The sequence below is a fragment of the Haliaeetus leucocephalus genome, unplaced genomic scaffold, assembly GCF_000737465.1.
Source record: "Haliaeetus leucocephalus isolate CR32 unplaced genomic scaffold, Haliaeetus_leucocephalus-4.0 Scaffold173, whole genome shotgun sequence".
Taxonomy (NCBI): domain Eukaryota; kingdom Metazoa; phylum Chordata; class Aves; order Accipitriformes; family Accipitridae; genus Haliaeetus; species Haliaeetus leucocephalus.
The window spans coordinates 7,042,201-7,058,551 of NW_010972609.1; the positions used below are offsets into that span (position 1 = coordinate 7,042,201).

The following is a 16,351-nucleotide window of genomic DNA, read 5'->3' on the forward strand; positions in this document are numbered from 1 at the left end:
CACCAATGGAGGCTTGAAAGAAGTTGGAAAACAAGTTTTCTTGAGTTAAATTGTAACTATAATATTAGGTGGCTGCCACTGGCTAGGCTTTGCCTGCTGGGGATTTTACCACAACAGCAACAACATAGTGATTGCAGTTCTTGGGGCAGTTAAAAGGGGCTGTTTATTTTGCGGAAGAATTCAGGGCGTAGCGTGGAAATTTTTCTTCAGCTGTGCTGCAGTGGTCTTACTAACTTGTTACTCTGCTGCACACCCCCCCTTACTCTGTCACGAGGAAATGTCAATTTATAGTTAATTATTAATAGTGGTCAGGCCTGGAACAGCCTGTGCTTCTCAAGGTTGTTACAGTCTGCCAGATTGGTTGTGTTTATGAATTTGCCTAGAACTGCTTGAGGGGGCTGGAGATGTAATTTTAAGAATCTAATAAAGAGCATTGTTACAGTTAGGTGAACAGTAGCAACACATTACCAGAGGTGCTCCATTTCACTGAGTTCTCTATTCAGTTTCTGCAGAGAGAAGCTTGACTGGGGGGGGGGGTAAACTGTGAAGCGCCTCCTGTTTATTGTCATTACTTTGTGAAAACATATTTATTCATTTATTTAAATGAATAAACAATAAACTTATTTAAAATGTGTGTACTTCATTACTTTGTTCATACCTTCTTCAGAAGCACAGAATTCACAGTCTCAGATCACAATTCACACACTTTGTATAATTTAATGTTTAATAACCTAAGTGTAGACTTCCCAGTTCTCTCTGCTTCAAAGTTTGAGCCAAGAAGACTTGTTTCCTTCGAAGGGAGCCTATCTAGAGGTAATAATAGTTGGTAGGTGTCTCAAGACAGTCTTTCTTTTCCACATGCCCTGCAGTATTCGCTAGCAGCAGCTGGCACAGTGAGGCAGGATGCAGCAACCTCAGTATCGGAGCAAAGCAAGCTGGAGAACTCCAGAGAACTCCTTCCTTGCGGAAGGAGAAGAGGGCCTTAAAAATGTCTGTAGGGGGAATGGACAGACTTCTCTGAGGCTAAAACTGAAAATTGAGTCTGAAGCTACGTGAGTAGCCAGAGGCTGTCAGTGGTACATCACCTGGGGATTTTCAGTCCATCTTCCGATGGTTCTGCTTACTCTGCTTTGGTTTGCATCCCAGAGTGGTCTTGTAGTGCATACATTCCATTTTTATTTTAAATTGAATTTAGCTGGAAGATGTGTGCCAGCTGCTCGTGAGTGTTCAGGCTCAAGTAACCTCCCTGAAATGAGCACAGAATGAGGTTTTTCTTTCCTTTAGCACCAGCTGCTTTACTCTACACATCCTTCTCTTGTGCTGCAGGACTTGTTAATGAAGATATTGTCTGACAAGCTTCAGTTTGTACGAGGAAGCAGGAGTAATCTTGATGAGAAATGTGCAGAAAGATTTATAAGCTCAGTGAAATGATTTGTGAAAAGGGGGGAGGAGGGGGTTGGGGAGAAAGATCCACTGTGTGGTAGGTGAAAATGCACAGGGTAGTATTCTCTTTTAGCAGAAGACCTGCTTAAAAAACCACAACCCCCAAATCCCTGCAACACAGTAACTCTTTACTCTTTCCAGTGTAGCTATCAACAGGATTATATTGTAACCTGAATCCCTCAAAATAGTGAAAAAAAACCCAAACAGACAAACCCAAACCCCACAAACCTCCCTCCCAACAACCCCCAAAACAAACTCCAGCAAAAAAAAAAACCCCAAAACCAAACCACGCGCCCCCTCCCACCTCCCCCCCCAAAAGCCCCCACAACATGGCAGTGCTGTTATAGTAGAGGTATTGGGGTATTTTCCTTTTCTCTTCAAGGTTTGTTGTGCTACTCTGCTGTCTGGGCGTGGGGCTGGGTTTTCATCTGGGTGGGGGGGAAATCAATTCTATTAATTAACTTTGCTTCTCAAAGCAGAGACCTCCAGCAGCTCCTTGTATTGGATAGTTACATGTTGTTCTGGTGTACTTTGTTGCATATATGTTAATGTATAGTAAGGAGCGTGCTCCTGTCTGACGTGACTTTTGAGCACTGTGTATGAGTGCGTGGCAGAGGTCTCTGGGCAGTCTCAGGTGTAGGTTGTTGTAGGATTTTAATGTGCCCATTTCGTGGGAACACCTTATTCATTGGTTATATGAAGATACTGTAGCTTTTCCAAATGAGATTGCATCTTGAAGTATATGTTTTAAAAAAAAGACAAAATAATGGGGTAAAAGAGAAGTGTTTAGGGGAAGGTAAGAAGTTAGATGCATGTACAAGAACTCTAAGACCATTTTTACTCTTCTGGAGTAAAATTTGACTTTTTTAGTTCAGTCTGTCATGATTGCATCAAAGGTGGTTCTCCCAGCATATGTCATCTCTTTTATTTAGTGCTTTTTTTTTTTTCTTGGAGTTGCTAAAAACGTTCTCATAATAACTCAATAAATGCTGCTTATCTGAGAACAGAGCTGTTACTGTGGTCAGAGTTCAGGGTCATGGAGTTAAGCCTGTAAGAAACAGACAAACCCCAAAAGATGATAGACTAGTTTTTCTCATCCAGCTGTAATTAATGTTAAAGGGAAAGCTGGGACTATGTGCTTCCAGTCCTTCTGGACTGGTTTGAATAGCATGAGCTATAGAAAACTTAGATGTTTTTGAACACCAGTGTTCCCAACAGGCTCAGGTAAGGATTTGAGTGGTCCTCTGGCCATGCTAGAGGACTGTTCTCCCCCTCTTCTCCCCCTCACTGGGTTGTCCTGTCTTCAGAAAACCTCCTTAATTGCAGTGTAGGTTTATGACTGTTTTTTCAAAGTAATCATCTAGATTTCATGCTATCAGCTTTGGCACCACATTTAGATAGGCAAATACCTTCTTCAGAAGTTAAACCAAGCGAGACGTTTGCTGTTTGGTTACCGCAGATCCAGGACGAATGGACCTGCTGGGGCTGCTGCAGCTTAGCAAGCTTCTTGCCTGTGGCTCAGGCGTCCAGGCTCCTTCTTGTGGGGCAGCAAAGCCTCGGCTGCTCACGCTGGACCTGGGTCTGCCCTGGGGCTTAGCGGTGTGGTCACGCTCCTGGGTCTGCTCGGCATTTGTATTTGTCTCCGAGTCGCAGAGGTGATGCTGGGCATCTGAGCTCTCCTGTCAGATCAACCTGTGGGATAACCCAGTAGCGTTACTTTAAAAAGAGGGAGAGTTTCTTTACTTTTGAAGTGTAAAAGTTTTTTGAAATTGAATGTTTTTCTTCTCTCGTGCGCATGTATGTGGTGTAAGTGGGGATTCTGGTGAAAAAGCAAGCGGAGTTTTTTTAGCAGGAACCTTGAAAGGATATTAAGAAAAAAACCCAACCCACTCTTTTGAGATTTTAGTGTCTTTGAAGTAAATGTGGCAAATCTGGTATTTGAGTCATCCCAGAAGAACTGGAGGAACAGTAGGCTGCTGACAGAAGGTTTGGCTTGGTCTGAGCTGTGCAGGTGGCACTGGAAGCTCCAAGTAGGCTTGGACGTATGTGTGCTCTGGGGTGGTCCGTGAGGGTTGATTTTGGAGCTCTGAGTAATGTGATCAGGATAAATGATTCATTTAAATATGATGATCATAGAAAAGAGGGTAAGTCCCATAGTCAATAATATGCTTATGCTATGTACCAGGCACTTTGTAGTGCAGTATGTTATGTAGGAGAGAATTCAAGAACTTGGAAAATTTTTGCCTGTGTTTTGAGATTGAGAGTTAGTCTTAAATCCTTGGCGTGGAGCAGGAGGCCAGTGGCAGTCCCGTAACATTTGGCGGTGAGAGAGCCTTGCTGCCGGCAGTCTCCGGCTTTCTACATTGTCCGGTTGTGGGCAGACGGCTTTGGAAAGGAAAGGGCTTTGAAGTTTTCTTCTACTGCTGGGGCAAAAAACATTATAGGATGCTAAACTGAGGTGGTGGTATGATTATTTTAATCGCTCTTAAGATGTTTAAATGTTAATTTGCATAAATCAAATCACAGCTTCAGAATGATTATGCTGTGCGTTTGGTTAGTTTTCGTTTGATCAGAGTCATTGCAATGTCTGGCTCAAGTTTTATGTGAATCATCTGCAATTTAAATACCTATTGCCAGAATCTTCATATGCTTGGTATGAAAAAGTGATTTAACTAAAGTATTATTGGTATTCAGTTTGTCTCTGAGAGCTGATCGGACTGGTACAAGCCATAACTTCCCTGCAACCTTGTAGTCATTTACACTGGGGTCCATCCAGTGCATTTTTCTTGTGTTCAGCATTACGTGACATAAAAGTTTAAGGCTGGTGTTTGACAGCTCTGGAAGGGAACCCAGCAGGGTCAGTGCAGAGAGGAGATCTGGAAGGTACAGCATCCGAGAGGTGAGGTCTGTGCAATTTAAAGTGGAATTGAGATTCCTCGTCCTACGTGCGGGCCAGGTACTGCTGCCATTGTCATCCTCCCTCCAACACTCTGCTTCATGCCTGGGAAAGGGAGGTACAGTGTGGAGCATGACCCTGGACACTCTTGTGGCCCTGCTTTCCACAATTCCTAGCTTTTCCAGAGCTAGAGTCCTGAGTCGGGGACAAGTTCAGGGAGGCAGCGGGACTAATCCTGCGCCGTCACACAGGCTGTGCAGAACGGAGCTGCTGTGCTTGGGGGCTTCCCAGGCTGGCAAAGCACCTCCTCTTGTGCAAAACTGTTCTTTGTTACTGATTTCTGAAGTGCAGGCGTTCTTTCTGAGAGGCTGCACAGGTGTAGCCTTTCAAAAATGTGATGGCCTCGAGGAAGGTGGAGTCAATCAGGTTGAAATTTTGATCTCAGCCTTACTGGGAATTCAAAAGTTAAAATTATCCATAATCTTTTATTCTAACTTTGACTTCTCTCTTAGCAAGGAATTAATGGTGTTGGCAGAAAAAAATATTAAAAAATAGATGGAAAATACATGCAGAGTATAGAAAAAATATATATAAAAATATTCTTTTCCTTCTCTTCACATTCACTTGAAAATAAATTTTCTGTGAGAAATCTGTCGTAAGTTCTCTACCTACAATTATCAGCCCATTTTTCAGAAATTATCTTGATCAGGGACATATTTTGTAGGTCTGTAGAACATTATACTTAGTTTAATAGGTTGCTTTAGAGTGCAGGTTTTCTATGGCCCAACTCATGAAATTGGGATATCTGAAAGTATGAGGCTAATACTTAGTTTCCAAATCTGAATTGAAGGGGGGTAAAAAAAAATAAATATTGGTGCCTCTGCCCCCCATAACTGTGTCACTGATACACAAACTTCTGCAATGGGACAGTATATAACTCAGAGAAAGCACCTGCCTTTCATGAATGCATTAGATTACTGTACATCTTAATTTAGCTGGAAAGTTGCAATTGTTTATGTGAACATAGACACTCCCCTAAGGTATTTTGGGTCCCATCACATGGCTTGATCACTTTCACTTTCATCACAGTGAAATTCTTCGAGCTTTGACAGTTATGTCATTTGTCTGTTTGTTCTTAGAAGCCTGCTGGTGCTTATGATGAGTAGGTCAGATACCTTGTGTAACAAGTAGCATTGGCTCACAATTAAGAGCTTTTAAGTTATTTTGCGTCATCATTGATAAGTTTTTAAAATGGTTATTAAACTTATGTTACTGAACACTATGGCCCTTTTGTATGTCGAAATGCTGGGGTTTTTAAATGAAAGCTGAGGTTTTTAATAGCACAAAGGTAGTTCCCCCACTTGAAAAATGACGAGTAGCAGCCTGCTGCAGACTGTCTCAGTCCTGCCCTGTGCAACCAGCAAAAGCACTTACTGCTGTAACCTGCTGCTGCTGCAGTCCTTGGGTGCAGAAGTGTGCGCGTCGGGGAGGCGCGAGGACCTTGCTGTTGGCCATAAGAAACTAAATATGAAATAACTTCAGGCTAGCTCGTTTGGAAAATAGGCTCGTGTCCTGATTTTTTTGAGAAGAGGAAGGTGCTGCAAAGCTTGGAAATGTGAATGCAGACGTCTCACTCGCCTTTTTTTTTTTCTCTCTCTCCCTCTGTAGGTATGGCCTCACAAGTCTTGGTCTATCCACCATATGTTTATCAAACCCAGTCAAGTGCCTTTTGTAGTGTGAAGAAACTCAAACTAGAACCAAGCAGTTGTGTGTACCACGAAAAAACCTACCCGCAAATCTACGTGAATGGTAAAAACTTTGGAATTTCTCCCCGCAGGGTTAGTACTTTCTTTCAGACTAAAAACCCATTTGACAGACCTCGAGGACAGAACTTTTTGTTGCAGTCAAATGCTGTTGCTTTAAGAAATATTGCAGGTGCTACAAAAGCGTTAGCAGCGCGGGCGCAGCAAGCTCAGTTAGAGGCACCTCGGACTGGGACGCGAGGCAGCCGATCGGATATCCTGGAAGGACCCCAGCGATGTGGATTGAAGCGTAAGAGCGAAGAGCTGGATAATCAAAACAGCACGATGCAGATTGTCGATGAACTGTCTGTTCTGCCTGCAATGTTGCAAACCAACGTAGGAAACCCAGTGACGGTTGTGACAACGGCTGCAACTTCAAAACAAAGTAGTACAAGCGGAGATGGAGATTACCAGTTAGTACAGCATGAGGTATTGTGCTCTGTGAAAAACACTTACGAGGTTCTTGATTTCCTTGGGCGAGGGACCTTTGGACAAGTAGTGAAGTGCTGGAAAAGGGGGACAAATGAGATTGTGGCAATCAAAATTTTGAAGAATCATCCTTCGTATGCACGCCAAGGACAAATAGAAGTGAGCATATTAGCGAGACTGAGTACTGAAAATGCTGATGAATTTAACTTTGTGAGAGCCTACGAATGCTTCCAGCATCGTAACCATACTTGTCTGGTTTTTGAGATGTTGGAACAGAATTTGTATGACTTCCTGAAACAAAACAAATTCAGCCCTCTGCAACTGAAAGTAATTCGGCCTATTCTGCAACAGGTGGCCACTGCACTGAAAAAACTAAAAAGTCTGGGTTTAATCCATGCTGACCTCAAACCAGAGAACATTATGTTGGTGGATCCTGTTCGGCAGCCTTACCGGGTTAAAGTAATAGATTTTGGGTCTGCCAGCCATGTATCAAAGACTATTTGTTCAACCTATTTACAATCTCGGTATTACAGGTAGGTGTCTTTTACTTTGTTTTTAACTTTTAATGGAACAAGGTTTTAGCATTTATTAAAGTTAATGTCTTAAATAATTACTCTTCCAGATAACTAATAAGAATAATTTGGAAAATGTAAGGACCATCTAAGAATGGAGGCCATGCTAAGATTAAGTGGTTGGTTACCATTTTTAATGTGAATACTTGCTTTGAATTTTTTTATAGTGTTATTTTTTTCTAGAAGTATGTTTGGTGTTGCACTCTAAAGTCATCGCTTACTGTTATTTTGAGATCTCTGATGAGACTTTTTAAAAGGAAAATAGAAAAAAAATTTAGCTTTCACTTGCTTGATTAGGATGCCTTTCATGCCTTCCTAACATGATGGGTTTTTTGCTGTAAGCAGCTGGACAGTGTACTAGAAGTGCCATATTTTTATATCCTGTTGCCAAAGATTATGTAAATGCCTTCTGTTTTTCTCCAGCACTTGTAAATATTTTGCCTAGTTCTTATAAACTCAATTCTGATTGAGTGCCTTCAGCAGCTGTGGACTTCAGTGAACTTCTGGAGTTAGGGAGTGATAGGATACTTAAATATTTAAGATGATACCAGGCAGGCATTTGAAGTGATTTTGGTACATGGTTGCATTCTTCATTGGCCTCAGAGTGGAGGTTTATTTCTGATTTTGTTTTTTAATTCTTTCTTTGTATAGTTATCCAATCTGTGTGACATACAAAAGCCATTATTGTTTAGCATCCGAGGTCCTTTGTTTTCTTTATAAGCTGAACTTGTCTTGGTTGAAGACCTTTTTCAGTTCGGCTTTGCATCATTGGCAATAGTATGTCCTGGGTATTGCCTGTCTCTGCAAATTCAGTAAAAAGCTAGTAAACTAGGACAATGAGTAATTTGAAGAAAATTTTAAATATTTTACAGCTGTTCATTTTGGAAGTGAAAACTTCTGCAATGCAGTTCTAGAGTTGATGAAATTAGTGATTGGAGTTCATGCCAGAAGAATCTGTTATTTGACTGTAGCTTGTAAACAAGAACATTTCATGTACAGTGCTCATAAAAAATATTCTAATTCATCACCTGCATTTTCCCATTACTTAATTACAAACTGCAGGTAAAGGTTTAAAAAGTACAGAAAGTTCATCAACAGAAAACTAAATTGAGGAACCGTAAGAATTGATGCATACCCACATTACAAAAAAAAAGTGTATGGGAGGGAATTAGAAATTAAGTAACTTGAGAGTTAATTTTGGTGTAATAGCTGTATACCAGTTGAAACTGTATTTTTGGGCTTCTCAGGACAAAAACATGCGAGTCTTGAAAAGGCAGCATGAATTCTGCAAGGGTCTAGACAAGTGCAAATATCTTAACATCAGCTGTTGTGTACAGATTTGTAATTCAGCAGGTACTTGCCATGCGTGGTCTAAGAATACTTCCTTACATATTTGGGGGTTTTATTTATTGAAACAATTACAGGTTATTATGAACTATTGCCATTTCTCCCTCCTCCCTCCCCAAGAACTGACAAAGGGAGAGGCTGTAGACAGCCAGGCTGGGTGGTCCATTGTAGTATTCCATTCTTGACCAACTAATTTCAAATTGGTTTTTTTTCTGTTTCAGAGAGCTCATTAGACATAGCATTGTTGTGCTTATTCAGTTGCCTACATACAAATTTTAGCTGTAGTTTTGTTTTACTGAGGTTGATGTTCCTTTGCACCTATACTTTATATAGAATTTTGACATGCTTACTAGGTTGAGCAGGTCTGTATGCTGGCAAGATCAACGTGCAACTCCTTGGCACCTTGTGTGCATTTTGGATGCTTGCATTATGTTACATGCACTGAAGTGCGACTAAGTAGGGTTCATTGTGGATGTACGTTCAAAAATATTCCGTTCCCTGTCCCGTGCCCCCAAGAATAAGACTCATGGGTGTGTGTATGCTTGTCGTGGCTCAATGATGTTGAATGATATTCATATAGACTCATATAACATGTGCACCTAAAATTCCTGTGTTACTAAGTTGTACTTAAGTGCTTTGTAAATGTTCAGGCTGTTCAGTAGAAGATCATATTCTTTTATCTTGTATAGTCCATAATCCTTCTATAAAGTAGCATTTTTTTGAAAGTAAAAAGGACATAAAAAAAGAAAAAAGGTTAGGGTCTATCTACTTGAATAGTTTTGATGTTATATTTAAGTTAAATATTGGTTGAGATAATTTTGAAACTGACTTAATTTAAAAAAAAAAAGATACTATACTTCAGAATTATTTTCAGCAGAAAGTTTACTTCTGAAAAGATTTAATTCTGAAAAGGATTTTAACATGCTGGATTTCATCATGGATGCATGGCTTCCTACCAGTTGAGTGATTCAAATTAACTTTGTGTATCTTGGCAAGCAGTGTCTCAAACTTTCTTTTTTATTGCTTTGGAAGCACCTGACTAGTGTTAATAATATCAGAAAATAGGGATTTGATCCAAAACGTCTCAAAATAGATGATGCCAGGGAAATTTGAAGAGAAAAGTCTTAAAGAAGTATGAGAAGGGCCTTCAGAGAATGTATTGTATTGAGATGAAATTTATTTTGCAAGAGATTGTGCTTCTTGTCAATCAGATAAGGAACTACTTCATAAAATATAACTGTACTTAAATGGTTTTTGTATTAGAAAAGGGTGGGAGTGATAGTGTAGGTTTGACTCTCTTGACTATGACATGTTGAAGCAAACCCTTTAAAAAAATCAAGCAGCAGTTGGGACATTGAAATCTCTGCTTCACGCCCCCTGCCCTGCCCCAACAGTGGTGCTATGTGTTTGGTTAGGTTATTTAACAAGAAAACATTTGTTTAAATAGATTTTTATTTAAAGCTTCAAGCTAAATTAATCCAGTTAGAGTTCAAATTGGAAATGTTTTTTAAAAAATTCTTGTTCCTTACAGCACCTCTTTTTATGAGTGTGATCCCATCTGTATTCTTGTGTGCAGTCTTTGAAAATTGTTTCCGTGCTAAGCTCTGTGTGTTTTGTCATGAGCTTTACCTGTAACTCTCACCTTGCATGGTCGGAGTTAACAGTGCATGAGACTGCTTCACCAAGTGACAGGCACAACACACTGCTTTGACATTTATTTGGATATTTCCTAGGTAAATGTGATGTGAACCTGGCCTTTTCTGATGTGCAAAAACACTCATCCAGGCCCAAGAATTTAAAGAAAAAGGTATTAAGAGGAAACATTTTGTTTTTAAAATGACTGTTTTAGAATCTGAGGTCTTAGAAAAGGATGGGAGGAGATGCCCTTAAACAACGTCATAGGTCGAGAGGAAGGAGGCTGCATCCCCGCAGCGTCGGGATGCTGCTTCTCAACCCTGCGGTGCCGGTGCCGTCCTGCTCCGGGGGGGATACTAACCCCGTTCCTGTCCCTCGTTCTGCTCACCCCGCATCTGCCAGAGCGCCTGTGCCAGCGGGAGGAGGGAAGGACGTGGCCTGGGGAGAAGGGAGGAACTGTTATTTCTGGCAGCACTCTTAACTTATGCCACGGTAATTTTCAAGAATAAGGTTTGCACTTTCTCTATGGAAAGCGTATGCCCACCAGTGTCTGTAGAAGTGTACGTTGAATGCTCCAGAGAAACCCATAGAGAAGTCTTGCAAAAGTGAATAAAGAGAAAGGGTGGGTGGTGGTGGTTGTTTTTTTCCTGATCTTGTCACCGCTTTTTTTTTTTCCTTGTTCATGGGACTGTCATTATCTCAATTATTATAGTCAATTATCACGAGAATGGAGAATGCCATAAAGTCTAATGTTATGGTGTTTATTTTGAATGTTAGTGTCAGTATTTTACATAAGTAGGAAGTGAGTAACAAATTGGAAAAATAAGTAATAAGAGGATTAGGACTTAAGGCAGGGAACGTAATACAGCTAGGTGAATGGATAATGGGCTGACTTACCTTACTTACCTTAGTCTATAGCAGGAAGAAGAGGTGAAATAATGATGACTATTGGAGACATTACAGTACTTTTTTGTATGAGAAGAGATCGTAAAAAAGTGAAACTAACTGAATTTTAAAAGGGTGTAGACAAGCAGAAAAATGGAGACAAACTGGATGAAGTGACAATGATTTGATGTTTTTCTGTTTCAGCTTTGTCAAGCAAAGAGAAAGTAAGAAAATGGTTAAAACAAGTATAAAAATACTTTTTGACATGTCATTACCTTTTGTAAACTCCTGGCTGTTATATATTGCTAGAAATCGGAGTATAGATATGATACACTGTCTTAAGTCACAGATTATTATTTTTTGTTTGTTTTAAGGATGAAATGTTTTTCTGAATACTCTTTTCCTAAAAGACAGTGTCTGTGCTTACATGCTGGTTTTATGCTGGTCTGGATTTTAATAGCTGTGGGCTAGAGAGATCTGGTATTTGAAGCCTTTTCTTTGCTGCTAGCCTCACACGTTAAGACTGTTGACCTTTTATGAGTGGTCTAAGTAGGTAAATAACTAGGCAGTGTATACATTTTGAAAAGAAAAAAACCCTTACATACAGCATAGGTGATCAAGCTTTTGTCATATATGGAAATGGTATGGTAGGTATGTTGCCATCCGTTTGGTCAGCTGTGCCCCAAATCACGAAAAGGGGAGTGCTGCCTTCAAAACCAAAAGCTTCTTTTCCACTTATCGTGTGGTACAGGCTGCGGAGGAGGGGAATCAACACATTTCTTCTATTTCTAAGTCTGGTGTCTTGGGCTCATCTGGCGAGGCAGAAAGTTTTCCCAGGGCGTGATGTTTCCCTCTGGAAGTCATTTTCCTTTGCTTTGCCTCTCTCCTGAGGTTATATGTGTTTAGGGAAGCGGGTCCAAGAAGAGGGGCTTCAGAATGGCAGGCTCCGGGAGCAGTAACCTTCAAGAACGAGTCGAGTGATCTGGAATGCTCAAGGTAGTCCTGCCCATCTGCTTCAGAGAGCAGAGTTACTCTCCTTTCTGTTGCCGTGAGAAGCAATGGCCTTCTCAGCATTTTGTGTTCAGAGATTACTCTGCAGGACTTGTTTTGCAGCAGACCTCTTCTTTCTTCTGGTACTCCCCCAGGAGTTTTTTTCCAGAGAAATTTCAATTGAAACCTGTGTATAATTTCCCCTTTTTGAAATAGCTGTGTGCAACACCAGTGGTTAAGGAGTTCTGTTTTGCTCGTTAGCTAATATCCACATGACAGCGATGTCTTCTGCACATCACTGTCATCCATACCATTCAGCCGTTGTTCAGAGCGGGTAAAATTGTATTTAAAGGACGCACGGTTCCATCTAATGGTAACATCTACGTGGCAGGGTTTTGCAATGATGAAGCTTCTTCCTCCTCTGCTGCTTTTCTTCTCCCACTCGTTGCTTGGCTGCAACACCAACTGAATTCATAAAAGGCATCGCCGTGTTTGCGTTGCACGTTGAGCATAGATCACTAAGGGAGAGGTATAGCAGTGTTTGTGTGTGCAGAGCTTCATGACTTCTAGGGTTTGCTGTTGGTTGGGAGGAGTTACTGCCTAAGTGTTTTTTTTCAAGGGGAATCACCTTTGTGTTGATTAAATTTGGGGTTGTCATCCTAAAAGGCAGGATTTTGAAAATGAGACTTCAGTAAACCTTACAAAATTTACCATTCATAAAATCCTTCTAATGTCATGGACTCAACAGTAGCCGTTGCAGGTGTAGGAGTGTGTTAACTTCGTTGTGTGCTCCTTACGCACAGCCTCCGAAGGGAGTTGAACAGTCGCTGCTCCAGTTGCCTGTGTAGCTGCCTGGATGGCTGCATTTCCTCTTTCACCTCCTGTCTCCCAAGAAGACATCTGCTTCATCATACTGTGTCAGATTATACTGTTGTTAGAGTACAACTGAAAATTTGACTGAAAATATGTTTCAAGAACAAGCACTCAGTTTCCTGACGGAAGGATGCTCCTCTTGGCATCCAGCGGTCTGTAGGCAAACTGCTGTTTAGTTTGGGAAAATGAAATTAATGGGAAGTAATATAATTGATCTCTGTATAAAACGGGGCACAAGCTGAACCCCCGGTAGGCTGACGGACAACTTGAGTGATGCTGGCAGAATAGAAGGTGTCTGGTTATTAAGGGACGCTCGTAGCACGGGAGTGTTTTTCTGCTCCGGTGGTGACAGCAGTTAAATACGATCCTAGTTATTCAGCAATGTGCCCATAAGGAAAAGTGAACGATGTGAGTAGATGCACTCAGTAGAGTCAACTCATTCCTGAATCGGACAGTGATATCCTCCCTCCAGCCTTCCAGCTAAGGATAGTTGCTAATCAACAGAGTTGTTCCAGACAAAATGCCAAATGTCACTAGTGTTGTGGCGGAGCTCAGAGAGATGGAAAAATCGCTGTTGGATGTATTCCTGTTGGATGAGAGCAGGCTTTTCCCCTCTCCTCCTCTTACCCTCCTCTTCCACAAGGAATCAGAGAGGATGGAGGAAGAGTGATAACCATGGTGTCCTGTGGTCCTGACAGTGGTTTCGCTTGCCCAGTCAGTTCTGCTGCAGCTCGGAAAAGTGATATGAGCTGGTGTGATCCCTTCTGCTTTAAAGGGGTTTGGAAAAAGAATAAAGTAATTGAGTTCTGTGGCTTAATTTTTGCCTGTGGGCTGGGATGTAGCGAGTGCTATGTGCGTGCTCTGAGGCTCTTGCGCTAGGACAGCTTTTCATTTATGACTCTTTCAGCTTCATACTTAGTTTCAGAATAAACCACCAAGAGCTTATGCTGGTTTTTCCCCCCTCAAATTTATGAAATTTATTTGATCTGTTGTTCTCCTTCTTTCTTAAACACATTCCTTCAAAATTAGAAAAAATTCTCAGGGCTGTAAATTTCTGGAGAGGCTTGTTTTTTTCTCACTGGCCTTTGTAATCTACTTGATTAGATGTCCTTGTCACTCCAGGGACTCCAGAGAACACAGGCTGACAGTACCTTCACAGAGTGTTTTTGTTAAATTGAATGTTTTCTTTTTGTAGGTTAGGGTTGTCAGCAGGGCGGGTTACTATGACTCAGTGAGTAACACATCCGTTGTATCTGAGTAACTTGTCGATTATCTTCTCCTAACATCAGATCAACGTGCAACTTACATATGTTTAAAATAGCAGTTAAAAACTTCTATACAAATAAACACCTATCTTAATACACATTTTCTTTATAGGGATGACCAAGGAGAGAAGTAATGCAAAATTGACATCTCAGGAAGCAACTGCTTTTTCAAGTCCACCCATTCCTGTCACATACTTGAAGTTTCTAAATTAGCTTTATCTAGAGTGGGACGTCTTGGTTTTTCTCCCTTCACAATGCCTAAATTCTTGCTCAGTTTTTTTTTTTTAAATTCTGGGTTTTAGATGTTTAAACAGGAAGCAAAGCTCTGTTAATAAATCGAGTTTTCTGTCAGTTAGGGAAGCGCAGTATGAGAACAAGCTAAAAATGCCTACGTAAACAACTTGCACTTCAACATGCTAGCAGATGTTATTCTATCACTTTGAACTGTGCATCACTGAAGTGTATTGGGATATCTTAAAATAGTCAGGGGTGGTGGCCAGAGACTTTAGACTACTATAGATGGTGAGGCTGTTTCACTGTGGCAATGAAATAAGCCAGAAGTACATGCTGCTAAGGTCATTTGCTTGCTCAAGGTCAGCGTGTTCAAACTCAGCTGCTGTATTTGTGAGCGTGGTTACTGTCAGCAGTGTATGTAAGAAAAGAGTCGTAATAATGGAAGGAATTGCTTTTACAAGTGAATTAGGACACTTAAATTTTATCCCCCCCCCCCCAAGTTGCAGGGCTGTGATTGCTGGTTTATTTTCTTATCTGAGCGACAGAACTTAATGTCAAGTTAAGCTTTTGTGCCTTGTGCCTGCGAACAAATTGCTTTGATTTGACAAGATTTTGTTTGCACTTTTGGCACAGTGTTCATTAATTGTTTAGCTGACTTCCTATTTTAAACTCTTATTTCAAGATTACTAGGACCTAACCAAAACCATTACAAGTATCCTCCAGCAGTGGCAATCTCAGCTCATCATAACTTCATGTTTATATAGCTATTTGATAACAAATGTAGTTTCAATTCTTTTATTTTCTAGTCAACATAACATGGTCTCTTAATACCTTATTATTCTCTGTTCATAGAAGCAGAAAATAAGATTAGATTTTTTGGTAGTGGTGGTGTTTGGTTTTGTGGTTTTGGGTTTTTTTTCTATGCTGTAAAAAAAAAAAAAAAAAAGAAAGGCAGGGTTACTGTAAATTTGCAACCTTTTTTTTTTTTTTTTTTTTTTTTTAAATCCCCCCTGAAGATCCAGAGGAGTATCGTGGGGATGGGAGTGGATGAAATGGCAGCCAGCCTTTGAGTTGGTTGTTTTTCTGAGCTAGAGATTTTCTGAGTAATGTAAGCCAGGAAAAGCATTTGAAGCATTTGAAGGTACCATGTACCTGCTTGAGAGTCTACTAATGTCAGCCCAGATTTGAAATTAATAGTGATGGTAGGAGCAGCAACTTAAATCGGAGTTCAGATGATAGTACTCTTGGTCTTTAGACTGCTTTGGTTTGAACAGAAGGGAGATTCTTTCATAATCTTGAAAGCGAAAGAGCTCTTGGTTCTTGCTGTATTTCAGTTTTTTGGGGGCTGAATGATAGACTTGAGTTTGTGATGGCTAAAGTTTTGGAAAACAGTTTTTATTTTTCACACATTAAAATAGATCTACTGAAATGTGTTCCTTTTTTTCTCTGCACTGATATTTATGTTACAAAGATTTGTTCATCATATGTCTGTGTGTACATGAGTTTGGATATATTGGATATCTTAATTGCAGAAAATATCAGCGGTAGCTACAACTCTATATTTGTAGATACTGTGTCTAACTGCTGCCACTGTACCTGTTTTGAAAATATGGCTGTGTATTTCTGTTGTAAGAGCAGGTAGTACTAGATGTAAATCAACGTGATTGAAAGCAAAGCCTTTACATCAGCCCCTGGCTCTTCCATCTGGCACCCTTGTCTTCGAAGGAGAGCTGTTTTGTGGGTGAAGGCTGCCTTCTGCATCAGCTCACGGCATCCAACACGAGTGAAGAGGATGAAGCAGACGCGTGGGGCGCGAAGTCTTCTGCGCGGTTGCGTACGCAAAGATTGGCTGAGCTGCTGCTCTGCCGGTACAGCCTGGGAGAAGGAGAGGATGTACCGCAGCTGGCGGCTCATCCCATTAGCCGCAGAAGTCAGACTGCCTCAGTTGATGCGAAAATCAAGCAGGTTGACCAAGTGCAA

At 40.8% G+C, this 16,351-nt stretch overlaps 1 protein-coding gene across 1 annotated transcript in view; it reads left to right on the forward strand.

The window, feature by feature from the left end:
- The first annotated feature begins 6,009 nt into the window (after positions 1-6,009).
- HIPK3 (homeodomain interacting protein kinase 3) overlaps positions 6,010-16,351 on the forward strand; it is a 61,776-nt gene continuing 51,434 nt past the window's right edge. Inside the window, exon 1 of the mRNA XM_010563761.1 lies at positions 6,010-7,103. Within this exon, the coding sequence (XP_010562063.1) occupies positions 6,010-7,103 (1,094 nt within the window). The remainder of the gene's footprint in view (positions 7,104-16,351) is intronic.